Source organism: Oryctolagus cuniculus, chromosome 12 (genome assembly GCF_051225735.1).
Source record: "Oryctolagus cuniculus isolate XC-2025 breed Fujian yellow rabbit chromosome 12, ASM5122573v1, whole genome shotgun sequence".
NCBI lineage: Eukaryota > Metazoa > Chordata > Mammalia > Lagomorpha > Leporidae > Oryctolagus > Oryctolagus cuniculus.
Window position 1 is genome coordinate 51,906,273 of NC_142878.1, and position 21,880 is coordinate 51,928,152.

General features: G+C 49.4%; 1 protein-coding gene across 2 annotated transcripts in view; it reads left to right on the forward strand.

The window, feature by feature from the left end:
* The window catches only part of SLC7A8 (solute carrier family 7 member 8), a 59,416-nt gene that overhangs the window by 3,567 nt on the left and 33,969 nt on the right, over positions 1–21,880 (forward strand). For both annotated transcript variants that reach the window (XR_016217193.1, NM_001082682.1), the window contains 2 exon segments: positions 19,029–19,233; positions 20,141–20,292. Coding sequence is in view for 1 of the 2 variants with exons in the window: in NM_001082682.1 (NP_001076151.1) it covers positions 19,029–19,233; positions 20,141–20,292 (357 nt within the window). In the remaining variant the exon portion in view is untranslated.

Sequence of the window (21,880 nt, forward strand, 5' to 3'; positions counted from 1 at the left end):
CCTGAGTGTTGAGTAGCAGATGTGCTGGGAGCTATCTTGTCCTCCTGTAGGGGGCTTTCCAAGTGCATGATAGCAATTCAGATTTTTTTCAGCACAAAAGGCAAAAATAGAACTGGTATTTTCCATGCAGAATTCAGTTATCTGGTGCTCAATGTCAACAGTATGGCAGCAAAAGAATTAAAAGGCAAAAAGAGGGGCCGGCGTTGTGGCATAGCAGGTTAAGCCACCGTCTTCGAAGCCCACGCTGTTCGAGTGCCTGTTTGACTCCTGGCTGCTCTTCCGATCTGGATTCCTGCTAATGCATTCTGGGAGGCAGCAGGGGATGGCTTAAGTAGCTGAAACCCCTGCCACCCTCGTGGGAGACCCAGATATGGGTTCTTGGCCCTTGGCTTAGGCCTGGCCTGATTGTTGCAGTCATCTGGGGAATGAACCAGCAGATGGAAGATCGATGTTTCTCCCTCTGTCTCTCTCTCTTCCCTCTCCTTTTTACTTTGCCTTTCAAGTAGATGAAAATAAATAAGAAGATTTTTTTTTTTTTGACAGGCAGAGTTAGACAGTGAGAGAGAGAGACAGAGAGAAAGGTCTTCCTCCCGTTGGTTCACCCCCCAAATGGCCACTATGGCCGGTGCTGTACTGATCCGGAGCCAGGAGCCAGGCGCTTCCTCCTGGTCTCCCATGCAGGTGCAGGGCCCAAGCACTTGGGCCATCCTCCACTGCACTCCCTGGCACAGTAGAGAGCTGGACTGGAAGAGGAGCAACCGGGACAGAATCTGGTGCCCCAACTGGGACTAGAACCCAGAGTACCGGCGCCGCAGGCAGAGGATTAACCTAGTGAGCCGTGGGGCCGGCCAGAAGATTTTTTTAAAAGGCAAAAAGAGGCAGAAAGTTTCCAAGTGAATCAGGTGATATGATATGGAAAAGTAGCATTTGTCCCAGATATGTCGCATCCCCCACTGAGTTAGGTGAGTAAGTTAAACTGTATGTTTCTTGCAAGTTCATAAAATGTCATTAACAATCATCCTGGATGATCAGAAGTAGGAATTATAGAACAGCACATATTATAAGAATATAAAATGAACTAATAGAAGATTCGTGCTCTAGGGTTATTTATAATCTGATTGGGGAGATAAGATTCCAGTGCATTAGAGAACATTGAACATTCTTGATATGGTTTAGCTGTGTAAGAACTGAAGGAGGGCAAAGTTAGTTGAATGGTTGGAGGCCCAGAGAGAGAGAGGTTCTTATAAAGCACTAGGTTAAGAAGACTTGAAGGATATGTGCAAAGAGGGAGTAGGGAAAATATTTCAGGGAGATTTTATAGGTTAGAGGACAAGGACTAAACTGTTACTTCCTTGAGTAAAAGTTGTATCTTATACATCTGTCTTTTTTTTTTTTTAAATGTTTATTTATTTCAAAGTCTGTTACAGAGATGGGAGAGGGAGAGCGAGTGCACACAAGGGTGCTCTTCCATTCTCTGGTTCACTTCCCAAATGGCTGGAGCTGTGCCAGACTCAAGCCAGGAGCCAGGAGCTTCTTTGGTCTCCCATGTGGATGCAGGGGCTCAAGGACTTGGGCCATCCTTGCTGCTTTCCCAAGCACATTAGCAGGGAGCTGGATGGGGAGTGGAGCACCTGAGTCTTGAACCGGCACCCATATGGGATGCCTGTGTTACAGGTATCGGCTTAACTGCGGCATCACAGTACTGGTCCTGGCCCATTTTATTTTATTTATTTATTTATTTTTTTTGACAGGCAGAGTGGACAGTGAGAGAGAGAGACAGAGAGAAAGGTCTTCCTTTGCTGTTGGTTCACTCTCCAATGGCCGCCGCAGCCGGCACGCTGCAGCCGGCGCACCGCGCTGATCCGATGGCAGGAGCCAGGAGCCAGGTGCTTTTTCCTGGTCTCCCATGGGGTGCAGGGCCCAAGCACCTGGGCCATCCTCCACTGCACTCCCTGGCCACAGCAGAGAGCTGGCCTGGAAGAGGGGCAACCGGGACAGAATCCGGCGCCCCGACCGGGACTAGAACCCCGTGTGCCGGCGCCACTAGGCGGAGGATTAGCCTAGTGAGCCGCGGCGCTGGCCCCCATTTTAATTTTTTACCATCACCTTTGCCCTGACCTAACATCATTGTTGCTCTCCATGTATTTGGCTAAGGAAACCTATTGGCAGCAGACCAACTTAGATTTCACTGTCAATGTGGAGTCCCCCCACCCCCAATCTAAAAGGGATGTGAAGGATAACAAAATTCACTTACTAGTGATAGCAAAACCACTATTCACAGGTGTTGCTACTAAGCACTTACTCTGTACCATGTACTCATCCTGTTACCTAATGTACTTCATCTTGTTTGTTCCTCAAAATAAGCTCTGTGTAATAGGTACTTATTACCTCTTCCTACAGATAAAGTCGAGGCTCAGAAGGATAAGCAACCTGCCAAAGGTCGCTCAACTAAAAAGTCTTGCAGACAGGATTCAGACCTGGAGTTTCAATCCGGAATCAAGCTCTGGGGCATTGCTCCCCACTGTTTCTATTTTTGTGTCCAGTTGGGGTGTTTTCTCACAGACAGATTGGAAGCTCTTATTGCTTTTATAGATGAAGCAATTAGCAGTGTACTCCCAGTGAGGAGAGTTTACTGTTTAAGGGGAAGCTGGGGAGTCAGCTGGGAGTGGGAGAAGGTCCTGGTCTTGGGGTAGCTGCGGGAAGACTTACACTAAAGCTGGCCTGCTCAGCCCACGCTCCCATGAACTCCCCTCATGCACTCCTTTCCTTTATGGATCAACATTCTCCCCAGGCGTGTCCGAGCCCTCCACAGCACCCATGACTGTTTCGGTAACTTTATTCCAGTTGTATATTTCGGTGTAGACATGAGGTCTGAAAGCAGAGAAGCTGCCTACAAAACCTAAAGAACAATGCTCCTGATGTGTTTTTAGCACAATGTATGCTCTCGGCAGAACTTGCTACTGGAGTCAGGTCTAGCTGTTAGATCACTCTCTCCTAACTAACATGATTTTTTTTTAAATAATTTTTGAGGGCGGCGCCGCGGCTCAATAGGCTAATCCTCTGCCTTGCGGCGCCGGCACACCGGGTTCTAGTCCCGGTCGGGGCGCCAGATTCTGTCCCGGTTGCCCCTCTTCCAGGCCAGCTCTCTGCTGTGGCCAGGGAGTGCAGTGGAGGATGGCCCAAGTGCTTGGGCCCTGCACCCCATGGGAGACCAGGATAAGTACCTGGCTCCTGCCATCGGATCAGTGCGGTGCGCCGGCCACAGCGCGCTGGCCGCGGCAGCCATTGGAAGGTGAACCAGCGACAAAAGGAAGACCTTTCTCTCTGTCTCTCTCTCTCTCTCTCTCTCTGTCCACTCTGCCTGTCAAAAAAAATTTTTTTTTTTTGAGGCTTACTTTTTTGTTTATTTGAAAGACAGAATGACAGACAAAGAGGGAGAGACAGATCTTCCATCCACTGGTTCACTCCCTAAAATGGCCACAACAGCCAGGCCTGGGCCAGGCTGAAGCCAGGAGGAGCCAGGCAGGAGCTCCATCTGGGTCTACCACATGAGTGTCAAGGACCCAAATACTTACTTAGGCCACCCTTGACTGCCTTTCCAGACACAGATGCAGGAAGATGGGTCCAAAGCAGAGTAGTTAGGACTGGAACTGGCATGGCATACAGAGGCAACCTACTGTGGCACAGCGCAGGGCCCTAAGAATAGTTCTTATTGAATACTTACTAAATGCCAGTTCTGTGCCGTAGCTCTCTACTTATTTTATTTCACCTGACCATAATTGTGTTGCAGAAGATACTACAGTTATCTTAAATATGGGAAGACTGAGTCACATAGTAATTTGCCCAGGATCATAGAATTGATAACCAGGTGGTCTAACGTCATAGGCTAAATGCTTAACCATTCCCTAATTTTTTAAAAATTATTTATTTATTTATTTATTTATTGACAGGCAGAGTGGACAGTGAGAGAGACAGAGAGAGAAAGGTCTTCCTTTGCCGTTGGTTCACCCTCCAATGGCTGCCGCGGCCCACGCGCTGTGGCCGGCACACCGCACTGATCCGATGGCAGGAGCCAGGTACTTCTCCCGGTCTCTCATGGGGTGCAGGGCCCAAGGACTTGGGCCATCCTCTACTGCACTCCCTGGCCGCAACAGAGAGCTGGCCTGGAAGAGGGGCAACCGGGACAGAATCCGGCGCCCCGACCGGGACTAGAACCCGGTGTGCTGGCGCCGCAAGGCGGAGGATTAGCCTAGTGAGCCACAGTGCCGGCCCATTCCCTAATTTTTTAAAGCTTTATTTTATTTTATTTAAATAGCAGAGTTAGAAAGCAAGAGGGAGACAGACAACTGGTTAACTCCCCAAATGGCTGCAAGCCAAGAGCCAGGAGTTTCTTCTGGGTCTCCCACATGGGTACAGGGGACCAAACACTTGGACTATTTTCTGCTGCTTTCCCAGGCACATCAGCAGGGAGCTGTGTCAGAAGTGGAGCAGGGGGCCAGCGCTGTGGCATAGCAGGTAAAGCCTCTGCCTGCAGTGCTGGCATCCCATATGGGCACCAGTTCGTGTCCCAGCTGCTCCACTTCCGATCCAGCTCTATGCTGTGGCCTGGGAAGGCAGTAGAAAATGGCCCAAGTCCTTGGGTCCCTGCACCCATGTGGGAGACCCAGAAGAAACTCCTGGCTCCTGGCTTCGGATCAGCACAGCTCTGGCCATTGCAGCCATCTGGGGAGTGAACCAGCAGATGGAAGACCTCTCTCTCCCTCTCTGCCTCTCCTCTCTCTGTGTAACTCTGACTTTCAAGTAAATAAATAAATATTAAAAAAAAAAAAAAAAAGAAGTGGAGCAGCCAGGACTCAAACTGGTGCCCATATTGGATGCCGGCCCCCGTTCTGTTCTCCATTTTTAAATGATACCCAAGAGAGAAGGTTGGTAGGCTGACCATGGAGGAAGGCAATCTTGAGATTAGAATTTGGAAAAAGCATGGCTAGCTGATGCTGAAAAAAGCTGGAAAAGGCAGATTTTTAAAGAAAAGATGTCAGTCTGCAGAGATGTTTGGCTGTGGTTAGAACTGAACTGAAATGGCACTGAGTTGACCTGGAAAAATTTCAGGTCCCAGAACTTTCAAACCCATGTGATCTTTCCACTTTGAAGAGTGTGTGTTTTGGTTTCTCACATGTGTCAGCTTCTATTGGACATTGCCCCGAGGAAGGGAGTATGAAAGTTACTTCTTGAGTTTGTACTTATTTCAATTAAAAAAAAAAAAAAAGATGGAGGGATTAGGATTTGGTTCATTCAAGATGAAAGCATGATTAAAACTCCCATTGTTCACAAAGAAAGCCCTGGGGCAGGAGCCAATGAGGAGGAATTTCCGCACACTCACATCTTGGTGAGTAAGGAAAGGCCAAACTCAGCAGTATAAAAATCAGTAGCTGTCTTTTCCTGAGCACTTACTATGCACCAGATTCATCATGCCTGATGAGTACTTTGTGAAAATTCTAGTCCCATGCAATAAACAGTTTTACAGAAATAAAGGTTCAAGTAGCTAAGTGGCTGGGTGATGACAGAGGTGATTTCCCACCCTAGACATGGGACTCTGAAGCCACTGGGCTGAACCAGATGCATAGCATAGGGTATAGGGTGGTGGTCCTGTCTCCAGGAACCAGACAGCTCAAGGAGCAATGTGGTTGAACCTGCTACCATCAGGGCCACAAAATATGTTCCCCCGAGAAACAGAATTGTGCAGAATGAGTGACCAGTAGGAGATGCTTAGAGTGGGGGAAAGAAAACAGGAATCCAGCGAGTAAAAAACTGTATCCAAGAAACAGAACCCAGGAGCCCATTTTATTTAGAAAAACAACGGCAGCGGCCGGCGCCGCGGCTCACTAGGCTAATCCTCCGCCTAGCGGCGCCGGCACACCGGGTTCTAGTCCCGGTCGGGGCGCCGGATTCTGTCCCGGTTGCCCCTCTTCCAGGCCAGCCCTCTGCTGTGGCCAGGGAGTGCAGTGGAGGATGGCCCAGGTGCTTGGGCCCTGCACCCCATGGGAGACCAGGAAAAGCACCTGGCTCCTGGCTCCTGCCATTGGATCAGCGCGGTGCGCCGGCCGCAGCGCGCCAGCCGCGGCGGCCATTGGAGGGTGAACCAACGGCAAAGGAAGACCTTTCTCTCTGTCTCTCTCTCTCTCACTGTCCACTCTGCCTGTCAAAAAAAAGAAAAAAAAAAAAAAAAGAAAAACAACGGCAGCAATGACATGTTTTTGTTTTTGGTTTGGACATGAATTTATTTACGTCCAGGCTTACAAAGGCATAAAAGTCTCATTTTGTGATATATTCAACCAAAAGTATTGATTGAAAATAAAGCTAGAATTGTCCTAGAAAACTCAGAACCCCTGGTCATGCAGGGTTGCAGCAGTCCTGGAGGGGGAAGTAGGTCAGAACCCAGAACCTTCAGCTTGGCTCAGCAATATCCAAGCCCAGCTATCCCAGGAACTCCAGTGCAGACTTCAGTCCATCTGAACTGTATCTAATCCATCCAAGAACTACCCCCAATAAAAACATCTTCTGGGGCCAGTGTTGTGGTGAAGCAGGTAAAGCTGCCACCTGCAGCGCTGGCATCCCATATGGGCACTGGCTCAAGACCCTGCTGCTCCACTTCTGATCTAGCTCTCTACTATGGTCTGGGAAAGCAATAAAAGATGGCCCAAGTGCTTGGGCCCCTGCACCTGCATGGGAGGCCCAGAAGAAGCTCCTGGCTTCAGATTGGCCCAGCTGCAGCTGTTGCAGCCATGTGGGGTGTGAACCAGCAGATCGAAGATCTCTCTCTGTCACTCTGCCTTTCAAATAAATAAATAAATCTTTTTTAAAAAAAATCTTGTACCCAAATCAAAAGACCTCCTCAGGGCAACTGACAACATATATCCAAGCTTTGTTTTTGTTTTAAGATTTATTTACTTGAAAGGCAGAATGACAGAGAAAGAGGGAAAGACAGCAATTTAGAAAGAGAGAGATCCATCTTCCATCCATTGGTTCATTCCCCAAATGGCTGCAACAGCCAGGACTACACCAGGCTGAAGCCAGGAGCCTGAAGCTCCACCTGCATCTTACACATGGATTCGGGGACCCAAGTACCTGGGTCATCTTCTGCTGCTTTTCCCAGGCGCATTAGCAGGGATCTAGATCAGAAGTGGAGCAGCCAGGATGCGAACTGGCACTCCTATGGGGTGCTGGCATCACAGGTGGCAGCTTAACCCACTTCGCCACAATGCCAGCCCCCACATAGCCAATTTTTCTGAACTGAATCGTGTCATTGGAAGGGGTAGAGATGTGGAGAACATTGGTTGAAGCTTCCCAGTTTGTCATGTTTTAATGGTTTTCTGCTTTCCTCTGAGGGCTGGTCTGTCACATGGCTGCCCACAAAGAATGGCTCAGGAATTTCTGTTGTTGCTATTGTTTTGTTGTTCCTAGCTGGGTGGGGAGGCAGATCTAGAAAAGCAGGCATGAGCAAGTCATTCCAGGAATAGATTGTGAACTGCAGAAAACAAGAACCATCCGGGAACCCTGGGGGCTAGAAAATCTTGCCTTCCAACGTTTAACTCCCTGCTGAGGAGAACAAGAAGGACCACAGCTAGTTCCCCGGCCAGAGGAGGACCCCACCCCCTTTTCCCTGTAGACGGGGAACTGACAAGCTGCAGGCTGCTCCCTGGGACAGGAGTGGGGACCGCTGCTCATAGGATTAAGGATTGTTCATGTTTTAACACTCACTGAGCACATTCTCAGCTAGGCCCTGTACTGAGCACTGGTGAATTTTATTTCTAAGAAGCAAAATATTCCCTCAAGTCTATTTTCAGCTGTTTTATTTATAGAACGAGTGAAGTTTGAGATAAAAAGCTTTATCGATCACATCTCGTCCGTCATCCTTTGTCACTGTCACAAGTTTTCCCAGTGGCTTGCTCCCTGCTTTAAATATCTCTGGCGTTAGCAGTGACGTCACTTCTCGGAGGGAGGGCTTCACAGTGTGCCTGAAGATACAGAAGGCAACCTCACAGGGAGGCGCACATTGTGCAGGGGTACCATTGCTGCAGGTTTCTGATCTACATATTTGTGGTGTGCCTGTTTTGTACCTCTGCAATGCGTAGACGCTTTAGCTGCTTCTGTAGGGTACAGTTCTGCACAGGATGTTTAGCCAGCGCTGATACAGGCAGCCTTAAAGAGATTCTCGATGCCGTAAGTAGAAAGCTTAAAATTATTTTTTCCGTGATTTGTGTCAGTTTGTTGGAGAAAGCAAAGGACCCTTGGCCTTATGGCAGAAAAGGAGGGACCTTAAAGGTACTCAGGGGTTTGCAAACTCCTTCCCTGTTTACAACCTTTGTAACCTTGAACAAGTTAATCATTGGTTTACTTCGCTGTAAAATGGAAGTTTCTGTTATTTTTTTAAAGGTTTATTTATTTATTTGAGAGGTAGAGTTACAGAGAGGGAGGTCTCCATCTTCTGGTTCACTCCCCAGATGGATAGCCACAGCGGCTGGAGCTCGGCCTATCCAAAGCCAGGAGTTTCTTCTGGGTTTCCCATGCAGGTGCAGGGGCCTGACCACTTGGGCCATCTTCTGCTGCCTTCCCAGAGAGCTGGATCAGAAGAGGAGCAGCCGGGACTTGAGCTGGCGCCCATATGGGATGCTGGCATCCCAGGCAGCAGCTTTACCTCTATGCCACAGCACCGGCCCCAGATGGAAGTTTCTTGGGGAAACTTGTGGAAAGCAGTGCCCCTACGCTATGGTGTGGGTGCAGTAAATGGCAGTTTCTTTCTCTCCTTGAACTTGTCCACCGTGGCCCCCACTGCCCCTCCCACACACTCACTCATCTGGTTCAGAAATGCTTTTTTATTTTTTTAAGATTTATTTATTTATTGGCTGGCGCCATGGCTCACTAGGCTAATCCTCCGCCTGTGGCGCCGGCCCCCCCGGATTCTGTCCCGGTTGCTCCTCTTCCAGTCCAGCTCTCTGCTGTGGCCTGGGAGTGCAGTGGAGGATGGCCCAAGTGCTTGAGCCCTGCACTCACATGGGAGACCAGGAGAGGCACCTGGCTCCTGGCTTTGGATAGGCGCAGTGTGCCAGCTGCAATGTGCCAGTCATGGCGGCCACTTGGGGGTGAACTAAAGGAAAAAGGAAGACTTTTCTCTGTTTCTCTCTCTCACTGTCTAACTCTGCCTGTCAAAAAAAAAATTAAAAAATTAAAAAAAAAGATTTATTTATTTACTTGAAAGTCAGAGTTACACAGAGAGAGAAGGAGAGGCAGAGAGAGAGAGAGAGAGAGAGGTCTTTGATGCACTGGTTCACTCCCCAACTATCCACAATGGCTGGAGCTGCGCCAATCCAAAGCCAGGAGCCAGGAGCTTCTTCCAGGTCTCCCACGTAGGTGCAGGGGCCCAAGGACTTGGGTCATCTTCTACTGCTTTCCCAGGCCATAGCAGAGAGCTGGATCAGAAGTGGAGCAGCTGAGACTCGAACTGGCGCCCATATAGGATGCTGGCACCACAGGCAACGGTTTATCCCCTAGACCGCAGCACCAGCCCCTCAGAAATGCTTTAAAGATTGACTGATTGATTTGAAGACAGAGCAACAGAGAGAGAGAGAGATTCCATGTGCTGGTTCATTCCCCAAATGGCTGCAGCAGTCAGGTGTGGCCCAGGCCAAAGCCAGGAGCCAGGAACTCCATCCTGGTCTCCCACCTGGGCAGCAGAGGCACAAGCACTTGGGCTGCCTTCCACTGCCTTCCCAGGCGCATTTGCAGGAAGTGGGGTGGGGAGCAGAGCAGCTGAGGCTAAGAATTGGCCCTCTAATACAGAATGCGGGTGTTGCTTGTCCTGCTGTGCCACAGAGTAGCTCAGAAATTTAGATTGTGTTGATGAGGTGATGAGAAGAGGCAGCCGGTTCAGCCCAAGTCCGACCTGCTTAGCAACCAGTCAATTGCTTTTCCTTTTCTCCCTGTTGATTTGAGTCTACTCACTCATCAGCATCTCTTTTCCCCCTCTTTCTGGATTCTCATTCCCCCTCTTTTCTGAACAGCTCCCACCAGTGGCCCTTTCCAGCCCTATTATCTTGTCACATTTGCAATCACACGCAACTTCTACTCTGCCTGGTGTTGTCAGCTCTGTGTCTGCATCCGTGTGTGTTCCCTTCTCTGCAGAATTCCCGGGGAGCAGGGACTGCCTTTGCCACTTGCACATCCCCACATAGTTAGCCTCGCACCTGGTGAGTGCTGTCAGATTATTTGTTCACTATTAATAGTCACCCAAAACCAACTCATCCACTGGAGCTCATTTCACAACAATGTGAAAGCACTTGACACTACTGAACTGCATACTTAAAACTGATGAAGACGATAAATTTGTTATGCATTTTTACCATGATAAAAAGAATCCATTAGTTTAAAAATTAGTTGTTCCCATGAGCAATACATTTTTGTGCTCAAGCTTAAAATAAAGGTCATTTGGATTCAAGTCAGAAAGGGACTCTGGGGGTTAACTAGGTGGTGCCATTGAAGTTTGAAGATGGAACAACAGAGTTTCCCAACCTCAACCCCAGGCCTTTGAGAAGTGGTGGTGTTTTACTATGGAAGCCTGTTCTGTTGCTCACTGTAGGGTATTTTGCAGTGTCTCTGGCCTCTGTATCCTAGGCGCCAGTAGCACCCTCACTCAAGTATGACAACCAAGAGAGTCTCCAGACTACTGTGCCCCCGAAGGCAGAGTGGGGGTGGGGCAAAATTGTCTCTGGTTAAAAATGGCAGGAAGACCCAGCATCTCACTGCAGGTGCCTGCTTCCCAGTCAGCCAGGAAAATGCTGGGGCAAGATGTGAGTCTCTAATGAGCATGTGTGAAGGCTTAGCTCTGTTCGCCCCGCGGGCTACCATGCTTGTCTTTCAGTGGCTAGTGGGTGGTTGGCTCCCTCTATTGCATTAAAAGTCCGTGTGTGAACAAGTGCTTCCCAATTACCTTCTAAAGCAGGCATGTACAGAGTGGGCCCTCAATAAATACTTTTTGAGGTGCAATTACCTGCTGCCCGCCCACCTGCGGCATCTAAAAATTATATCTAGACCAGCAGACAAATGACTCAGAGTGCTTCATGGTCCTGGCTGTGCAGGGCTGTTCTGGAGCCAAGTCCATTCTTGGACTGGTCTCTGTCCCTCCTGCTACAAATCGTACTCGTCCTTTACATTTGTTCGTATTCCATAGATGGTACATTTGATCCCCACTGCAACCCTGTGACGTAGTCAGGGCAGGAGCCGTTATTCCCGTTCTGCTGTGATTCTCAGAAAATGTCAGATCACGTGGCCTGCTCACACTCACTGGTGGGCACCGCGGTGGCCAAGTGGCCTAATCCAGCTCTGAGACTGCGGCCTTCTCACCTTTCCAGGAAGGAATCCACAGCATCTCCACTCTGCTGGAGATGGTAACTCCACAGAGCACCTGTTGGGGGTCTTGCCCTGCTCCCACCCCGGAGGTAGCTGTTTGTACAGGCCTGCTGCGAAAGCCTACACAGACTAAGAGGCACGTGGGGAGAAGCTTGCAAGGCCTGTGGGGATCAAAGCCCAGCCCCAGCGTGCCAGACCTTGCTCTGTTCTCCTAGTCCTAAAAACCTCTGTGGTCCTCCCGGCGGCTTGATAAAAGAAGCGACAGAGCATGTCCCCCTCAGCTCTCTCTGGGCATCATGGAAATAGCCAGAACCTCCAAGCCCCGAGAAGCTGTGGCTGGATCTCAAGACCAGCACAGGGAAAGAAGACAGGCCAGAGCTTTTGGGCCCCGGGGTCCGTGAGCATTACAAGTCTGCAATGCCATGCCCCAGGAAATAGCCTGCTGGCTCCAGCATTCTCGTGTAGACAGGCCTGCGCATGAGTAATGTCTTAATGGGAGTCACATGAGCTTTGGCCTCTCTATAGGTGGGGAGCTTAGGCACATTCATGGCAAATGCAGATTTTCTCAATTTCAGTAATTTTTCTAGTGAAGACTTGCCCACTGTTACAACTTGGCCCCTGGTTAATGGGGTTGTTCACTTTTTTTTTTTTTTTTTTTTTGACAAAATGAGCCAAACCGAGCCTCATCCTCCGGGTATCCTAGAATCTATTTTTCACCCAGGAAGGTCTTTGTGATAAGATGATTATTGAGGGGTGAATGGGACAGGACTAAAAACCTGATCTTGAGGACCTTGGCAACACCAGGCAGCTGCGCATCTCCTCCAGTGGCTTCATAGAATTGAGTCTGAAAGCAAAGCAGTGGAGGGGAAAATCTCCACAATAATCAGCTGTCTTCCTGCATCTCAGCAAGAAAGGTTCCCAGTCAGGGTAGCAAAGCCTTCTCCCAGTTCTCCTTTTTCAAAGCCACCCCAGGATAGTCTCGTTTGGACAGGGGCCAAGTGTAAAAGCCCTACAGTTAGCGTCTGTTGTGCGGTTTCTAGACCCCGAGGAGAGCCTGGCCTCAGAGGTCAAGGACTCTGCCCCATCCAGCCCTTGCTTCTTAGGCAGGACCTGACTTTGCTCAAGTCTCTCCGTCTTGTTGAGTTTCCACGAAGGTAAAGTAGGAGAGAGAGTGGGACGGCTCTTCTAAAAGTTCATGGACACATGGAATTAAAAGCCACGTTTATTTTGGTGCGAAAAAATTATTAAATTCATGCGTAATTTTTCATAAATCACATTTTCCATGAACTTTTTGAAGACCTCATGATTGCCCTAACTACCTAAAAAAGTTGTTATGAGACTCAAGGAAGGTAATGATTTAAAAAAAAAAAAGATTTATGTATTTATTTTGAAAGAGCGATAGAAAGGAGGAGAGACAGAAAGATCTTCCATCCACTGGTTCATTCCTCAAATGTCTGCAACGGCCAGGGCCGGTTCAGACCAAAACCAAGAAACTGGAACTCTGCTGGGGTCTCCCACATGGGTAGCAGGGACCCAAGTACTCGAGCTGTCTTCTGCTGCCTTCCCAGGCATAGTGGCAGGGAGCTAGATCCAAAGCAGAGCAGCCAGAGCTTAAACCGGCGCTCATATGGGATGCCAGCATCGAAAGCGCCTTCTTAACTCACCGCACCACGACGCTAGCCCCAGTACGGAACATTTTGTAAACTGTTATTGAAGGTGGTACCGCAACAGGAGAAGGAGTCACGTCTGTGTTCCAATTCCTCAGTAAATGCCTGTGTGAGCCGGTCCCGTTGTTTATGCAGTGGGACATGTAAGGCTGACTCTGGCATCTTTTACTTTTAAGGAAACATTTGAGGCTGTGATGGAAGATTTAAGTTCCAACCCAGCTCTGCTAACTTACCCTGTGATTAAGGCAAATAACCGAGACCTCTCTGGGTCTCAGTTTCCTCTTCCATAACAAAGGGACAATAACCTCTCCCTCGTGTATTTTCTGCATTTGGAAAAGAAGGCGAATAATTGCCCTACTTTCTTGTCCTATGAGTTGGAGATGGTAATAATAGTCTCCTTTCCTCAGTGGGGGAAATAAATGGGTTGCTTTACCCATTTGCCTACAGGGCACAACATTGACACAGTATTTGGAGATTCCAAAGAGAAGGAACATTAAGGGGCTGGCGCTGTGTTGCAGTGGGTTAATACACTGTCTGCAGTTCCTGCATCCTATATGGTGCCGGTTCGAGTCCCAGATGCTCCACTTCCTTCCCTGCTAATGCACCTGGGAAAGCAGCAGAAGGTGACCCAAGTGCTTGGGCCCCTGTACCCACATGAGAGACCTGGATGAAGCTCCTGCCTCCTGACTTTGGCCTGGCCAAACCCTGGCCAAGCCCTGGCTGTTACAGCCATTTAGGGAGTGAACCAGTGGATGGAAGATCTCTGTTTATCCCTATCTCTCTCTATAATTCCGGCTTTCAAATAAATAAATAAACTTTTTTTTTTTTTTTTTAAATAAAGGAACATGGGGCCAGCGCCGTGGCACACTAGGTTAATCCTCTACCTGCAGCACTGGCATCCCATATGGGCATTGGTTCTAGTCCCAGTTGCTCCTCTTTCAGTCCAGCTCTCTGCTGTGGCCTGGGATAGCAGTGGAGGATGGCCCAAGTGTGTGGGCCCCTGCGCCCTCATGGGAGGCCAGGAGGAAACGCCTGGCTACTGGCTTCAGATTAGCACAGTTCCGACCATTGCAGCCATTTGGAGAGTGAACCAACGGAAGGAAGACCTTTCTCTCGGTCTCTCTCTCACTGTCTGTAACTCTACCTGTCAAATTAATCAATTAATTTAATTAAAAAAATAAAAAAATTAAAAAAGGAACATTAAATTTCTCTGTGGAGATACAATAAGTGATGTCAGACATCTGTTTTTTAAGGTTTTTTTTTTTTTTTTTTTTTTTTTTTTTTTTAATTCTAAAGACAGAGTTCAAGAGAGACAGACAAACAGAGAAAGAGATCTTCCATCCACTGATTCACTCCCCTAATGGCCTCAACAGCCAGGTCTGAGCCAAGCTGAAGTCAGGAGCCTGGAACTCCATCCAGGTCTGGCACGTGGGTGGCAAGGTGCCAAGCACTCAGGCCATCTTCCACTGCTTTCCCAGGCACATTAGCAGGGAGCTGCATCAGAAGTGGAGTGGCTGGGACTTGAACCAGCACACATGTGGGATACTGACATCACAAGTGTCGACTTTACCTGCTACACTACAGTGTTGTTCCCTCAGACATAATTTTTTTAAATATATATGTTCACTCACTTATTTGACCTGAAGAGTGACAGAGCAAGAGGGAGAAACAGAGAGATCGTCCATCTGCTGGTTCACTCTCCAAATACCTACAACAGTGAGGGCTGTGCCAGGTAAAACCAGGAGCTGAAAACTTCATCCAGGTCAGCCACAGGGGTGGCAAGGGACCAAGCGCTTGGGCCACCTTCAGCTGCCTTCCCAGGCACATTAGCAGGGAGCTGGATCAGTGGCTGACCAGCTGGGACTCAAACCAGCACTGTGATGTGAGATGTGGGTATCCAAAAGGACGACTTAACCACAACACAGACATCATGTATCCAGTACACAGTCGTGTAGCCTCCACGAGATGACACTTCACAGAGGAGGGAAAGCAGCCCAGCCCCTGCTCTCACAGCGCTCACAGTGAGGAAGATAAATAACCAAAGAACCACACCGAAAATTATGTGTAGTAGACAAGACTTTTGAGCAAGTGTTGTATAAAGTTTCTTTCCGCTCCAGACTGTAGCCTGCTGGGAGTGACATTCCTCCCCCTGCAGAAGTTCCTAGAAACGGAGGAAGTAGCCTCAGATTCTGGTTTTCTAGGGTGTGGCCTCCTAGAATCAGAGTGAGGCATTCCTCTCCTTCCTGTTCCCAAGAGCTCTGTCTAGCTTGGCTCAGTTTTTAAGCTTTTCTTGACAGTTTCCATTGAGTGAAAATTAAGGTTTTGATGGGGAAAACTCAGCTCTTTAAAGTCCTCATGTCGATCTCCTGTGACCCTGACAATCATGCTGGCAGCTCCCTGGAAGGTCATGGAGCCTCCAGGAGTAAGTGGAGGCCAGAAGTGGGTCAGACGCTTCCAAGGGTGGTTGGTGTTGGCACATCCCATCTTCCGCTGGCTCCTGGGACCCAGGACAACAGAGAGAGCACACACACTGTGCAAATGTCAGAGCAAGGGCAGAAGAGAAGCCCCGACTGAGCCTGATTTACTGATCCCCATTGGGGTGTTTGTTTTCCAAGAACCCTTAGTGAAACATTGACACTCTTCATTCCTGAGAAGATCAGATCTTTTCAATAACACCCACCCCTACATTCCACCTTGGGGCACCATTCCTGGCTCAAGGAAAGGCTGGCTGTCTCCCTCCCCTTCCAGTACCTTTAAGGACCAAAGTCAAACCTTGTTTTTCTCCTGGTATTGATTGTTTTCCTAACCCCTTGAGCTTATTTTATAACCCTAGTTCTATTGCTCACTTCTTGGCTGGCTCTGACGTGCCCTAAAGATCACTCTTTCGATAACTTCCTGCTAGGCAAGGAATTTACTATCATCTTTCAGCAATACTAGCAACCCCTGTCTCTGGTTTTCCCAGCGTTTGGTGTCTTCCAGGGAACAGAAGCACTTTCAGTTTGGGTAGGTGAAGAGGCATTTGACAAGGAGAACGTGTCCTGAGTGCGAGGGTACTACAGGCAGGCCTTCTCGTCTTTACCAACCCAACACCTAAAGCAAAGCTCATGCAGAGACTGGGTGAGGAGAGAGGACACTGAAAGACATCCACTCCTCACCACAGGACTCCACCTGGACGTACAAGAAAGGGAAACGTCTTCAGTGGCACTCTGAATTTTCAGAATTTCCTTTTCCTATTTTTTTCTTTACCTAATATTTATATCACAGATTGGATGATGGGGAGTGTTTTCTTTTAGTTTTTTTCCCCCCAAAATTTCTATCTCAAAATAGCTTAATTAAATTTTTATTTCATTTTATTTGAAAGACAGAGAGAAAAAGAGAGAGAGAGAGAGATCTTCTATCCACTAACTGTTCCCCCAAATGCTTCCAGCAGCCAGGTCTGGGCCAGGAGCCTGGAGCTCGATCCAGGACTCCCATATGGGTGACAAGGGTCCAGGTATTTGAGCCAGAACCTGCTGCCTCCCATGGAGCACATTGGCAGGAAGCTAGATGGGAAGTGGAGGAGCAAGACCTGAACCAGAAGCACCAAATGGGATGCAGGTATCCCAAGTGGGACTTAACCTCTGTACCAAAGTCCTCCCCTTCTTTTAGTTCCATTTCTTTTCTTTTTCTTTTTTTTTTTTTTTTTAAGATTTATTATTTATTTGAAGGTCAGAGAGGGAGAGACAGAGGTCTGCCATCCACTGGTTCACTCCCTTGATGGCCGCAAGGAGCCCAGAGCTCCATCCAGATCTCCCACTTGGGCTGTCTTCCTCTGATTTTCCCAGGCCATGAACAGGAACGGACACGGAGCAGCCAAGACATGAACCCACACCCATACGGGATGCTGATGTCAAGGCAGCGGCTTTACCCACTAGCTGCTCATTCCATTTCTATAAGCAGCCCTGTTCTGTTGGGCTAGATGGTGAGCATCAAAAGAAGGAAGACTAGTTTGAGACAGAAGTGTGCTTCCTTTTTGTCTGTGTCTAGCACTGGCCCTCTGCGCTGGAGTCTGTGTGCTAGTGTCACCAACTGTCCCTGATTATCCCGGCTTCCATGCCCTTTGGAACCCCTCCCCTTTCCTCATGACTCAGTTCAGTTGCAGTTGTGTGCAAGTTTTTATTTTTTTTTAAGATTTTATTTATTATTTATTTGAAAGGCAGAGTTACAGACAGAGGGAGAGACAAAGAGAAAGATCTTCCATCTGCTGGTTCACTCCCCAAATGGCCACAATGGCTGGAGCTGAGCCGATCCGAAGCCAGGAGCCAGGAGCTTCTTCTGGGTCTCCCACATGGGTTCAGTGGTCCAGGCACTTGGGCCATCTTCTACTGCTTTCTCAGGCCATCAGCAGGGAGCTGAATCAGAAGAGGAGCAGCTGGGACCAGAACTGGTGCCCAGTAAGTGATGCTGGCACTGCAGGTGGAGAATTAACCTACTGTGCCATAGCACCGGTCCCTGTGTGCAAATATTTAGCTTGGAAAGGGGCAGCATATTCTATACCCCAGAGGGCTAGAATTTATTTGCTTTTAGAATTTGAATATTCTCTTCTCTTCCCCTTCTAACTGCAGTAATTGGATGCATGGGCCTGGACTTAAAATTGAATTTTGATTTAGAAGTTCAAGTTTCAGGACTGGGCTGAGGTTGGGATATGGTTGAGATCTGAAAGTTTGGCATAGACTCTTACTGTCTGCAGCTTACTGGTTCCAAAGCCCTGAAGGGAAAAGTATGGGGATTTGAGATGTCCCAGACCTCTGCCACATCCCACTGGCCGCACCATACTCTGCATATCTGCAGGGCTCTGCGTCTTGCCTCAGGCATGGAGTGGTGCAGCTGGACTGGGCTTGAAGAGAGCTTTCCCAGAACCCACCCAGTGCACTCTGATTACCACCTTTAATCCCCATAAAGGGACAAAGGAAAAGTTGGGATGAAGCATGTTGGGAACTGCCCAGCACTCCTGCTCCTCCCCAGCCCAGCGCAAACAACCCGAGAGCCAACCATTCAGTCCTCCCTACTGGCCTCACCCCCTCCGGAGGGAACAACAGCCCTTTGCAGCCAGAAGCAGAGGTGGATTAGTGGAAAGAGCACTGGATTAAGCATCAGGAGACTGACTTCGAGATCCGCGATCCAATTTTACCCATCAGTAGCTGTGGAATTTGGAGAAAGCCACTTAACCCATCTGTATCTCAGTCTCTTGGTTTGTGAAATAGAGGAACATCTGCCCTTCCTCCTCTCCCTGAGCCCCATACGGTGGACGGAGGGTGACCTGGGGGAGAGCAGGGTGCTGAGGCTCTGCACGGATTGCACGCCTGCAAAGCCCCTCCAGAGTGGAGGGCTGTGTTTGTGGGGTTCTTTCATGTTCTTCACCAAGGGCGGGGCTGTTGTGTCTGGCTTCGGTGTGCTGCCACTCTGTAAATCTTGAGAACCCCTAATAGGGGCATGTGACCACAATCTAGCCAAAAGCTACTGCCCTTCGGCTCATTTCTGAAGCTCTCCAGCCGGCAAATGGTCTCTGATCTGAGAACAAGTCGTTTTTCCAGCCCTGCCATTTCCAGCCAGTCCTGAGACCCTGGGACCGCAGATAGGACCATGTGTAGCCCAGTTAGGGAGTCCTGAGCTGTGATACTTACACCGTGACTACTTAGGCAACCCGCTTGAGCACTATCACCGAGACCCAGTTTTGCCATCTGTAAAATGTGAGAAATGATAGGTCTGACTCCTGAGGATTCAGTGAGATGGGTAAATGCCTGGCCGGCTTCCTGGCCAATGTGTGACACTGCCCTGCTCCCTTTACCTTACCCGAGGGAGGATTTGTGCCCGATACATCTCTCTGGAGGTCACAGAGCTCAGAGTACTGAAGAATCAGATCAGAGGTGAGAGCACCCCACTGGCTGTCCTGACTCTGCCCCTTGGTGCCTTGCGCAGGGAACATCATCGGCTCGGGAATCTTTGTCTCACCGAAGGGCGTGCTGGAGAACGCTGGCTCTGTGGGCCTTGCTGTCATCGTCTGGATCGTGACAGGTCTCATCACAGCCGTGGGAGCCCTCTGCTATGCCGAGCTCGGGGTCACCATCCCCAAGTCGGGAGGTGACTACTCCTACGTCAAGGATATCTTTGGAGGACTGGCTGGGTAAGAGGCCCTTGGAAGCCTGAGTGGTCTGAGGGAAGGAGGCAGCCCCAAAACAAGTCCTCGTGGAGGATACCGAGGCCAGGGATTTCCAGTGGCCAGTGTGGATGGGATATTTCTCCTTCACCTCTATTGGATAGTGAGGCTGTGTGTCCCCTTGATGACCCTGAGAGTGACCAAGGAACCAGGATTGTAGTTTTGATCCCTGTGTTGATCTTAGTGGGGAAGACTCTGAGTAAGAACAAATAGAATTAGAGGTCACACCGACCATAGACACCCAGGGAAAGCACATCAGGAAAACAAAACCCTTTGATTTTGAACAATGGGAGTGATCACTAAGATACACTGTGTCCTCTCCTCACATTACTAAGAGTGGTGGCCTCCCTCTGAAGTCAGGACCTGAATTTCCAGGTTCTACAACCCTGCCAGGGAAGAACTCAACCCTCACCGTGGGCCACAGGGTGAAGGGCCCAGAAATCCTCACTCAGAACTTGCCCTGGAAGTTGCTTAAGTTGCCCTACTCTTAGCCTGTCACGGCTGTCAACATTCTGGGGTTGCAAATTATATTTTTCCACTATCTGCTGCTGGGGCCAGCGTGGTGGAGAAGAGATGATGGAAGCGGAGTAGAGAGAGAAAGGATGCCAAGATTTTATTAGAGCTCGTTGAAACTTGGCTCTTCATCGTTAAACCACTGTATTTCATTGCAGAGGGCTGGGGGTGTCTTTAGCGGGTGGAGAGGGAGGTTGGACTCTTTAGTATCCCTGAAAACTAAATAGGGGATGTGCCTGTTCAACCTGCCCAAGGCTGCTAAGGCTCACCGCCTCGCGCCAGCCACCCCCGACTTGCCCAGGCTTTCCCCATGGACTGAATCCCCACTGTGCCCGTTGGCGGTGCCCCGTTCTCCTCCAAGGTTCCTGAGGCTGTGGATCGCTGTGCTGGTGATCTACCCCACCAACCAAGCTGTCATCGCCCTCACCTTCTCCAACTACGTGCTGCAGCCACTCTTCCCCACCTGCTTCCCCCCGGACTCCGGCCTTCGACTGCTGGCTGCCATCTGCCTGTGTAAGTATTCCAAAGCCTTGCTCTCGGGACGGCCTCTTCCGGCCTCCCTGGAGGTCTGCGTGTCTGATGCGCCTTCCTTCCCTCCTTGTGTTTTTCCCTGTTCCTTTTCTGTGAATGCACACGTGTGTTTTTGGATGAATGGATCCTGCATATGATGATCTGGTGTGAGGAAGAAACTTAAGTAGCTCATTGGAGGCACGATTATTTATTTAAGATTGCTACATAGTTTTCTTTCTTTCTTAAAAAAGATTTATTTATTTGAAAGGCTGAGTTACAGAGAGAGACAGAGATCTTCCATCTGCTGGCTTACTCCCCAGATGGCAACAATGGACAGGTACAGGCCAGGCCAAAACCAGGAACCTGCAACTCCATCCGGGTCTCGCACGTGGGTGGCTGGGCCCATCTTCCACTGCCTTCCCAGATGCATTAGCGGGGAGCTGGGTCTGAAGTGGAGCAGCTGGGACTCAAATCAGCCGCTCACATGGCCTGCCATTGTTGCAGGGGACAACTTACCCTGCGGCTCCACATCGCTGGCCCCAGCACTGCAATTTATTCTGGCAGGGTTTTATGCGACACGGAGCACTTTCACCTCCATTATCTGATTTGAGCCTCGTAACAAGTCAGTTGGGCCAGTTTTATCTTATTTTTCTCAGATAAGGAAACGAGGAACCAAGCAAGTGACCATCCCAACAAGGCAGGCCCTGAATGGAGTCCAGGCCTCCTGATTCCTCTTCCTCCTCCCTGCACACATGTGCCATGCTGGCTTCTGCCAGATGTTGATCGGAAGATTATTCTGGCCCATGGCAGTGGATCCGCGTCTGCTTCTACCTCGCCTTACTAAACTGCACTTTCTAGACTCTTGGAGGAGAGTTTGCCCGTCCGTGGTCACTCCCTGGGATGAGTTAAAACTCAAATAGACAAATCATGTGGTTAGGATTCTCCTGGAGCAATAATTCTGCAAAAAAGGGAAAAGAGCTCTGGAACAAGGTAGGAAGACTCCACAAAGAGAAGTTCTGCTTTGTCTCTATCAATAATCTATTTGAAAGGCAGAGTTAGAGAGGAAGAAACAGAGAGAGAAATCTTCCATCTGCCAGTTCACTCCACATTGGCTGCAACAGCCACAGCTGGGCCAGACTAAAGCCAGGAGCTTCATCCAGGTCTCCCACCTGGGTACAGGAGCCCAAGCACTTGGCCATCTGATGCTGCTTTCCCAGGTGCATTAGAAGGGAGCTGGATCAGAGGACAGCAGCCGGGACTGGGGCCGGCACCCATATGGGATGCCGGCATTGCAAGGGGGGCAGCTTTCCCTGCTACCAGTCCCTGCCTCCCCATACCCTTCAACACACTTAACTGAGAATAGTGGCCATCCTGGTGGGACTATTCCCACGCCCTGACACCTGTAGACCCTCAGCACCCAAGGGAGCTATAGCATGTGACCAAGTTATAGCCCATTTGAGGGCAGGTTCCCTGTATTTGATCAGATCTTCCCACATAACTAGAGGCACAGAGGTATGCACCCAGGACCAGGCTGCCTGAGCCTGTGTCTCCACTCTACCCACACTGTGTGAGCGCCACCCGCCATGCGAGG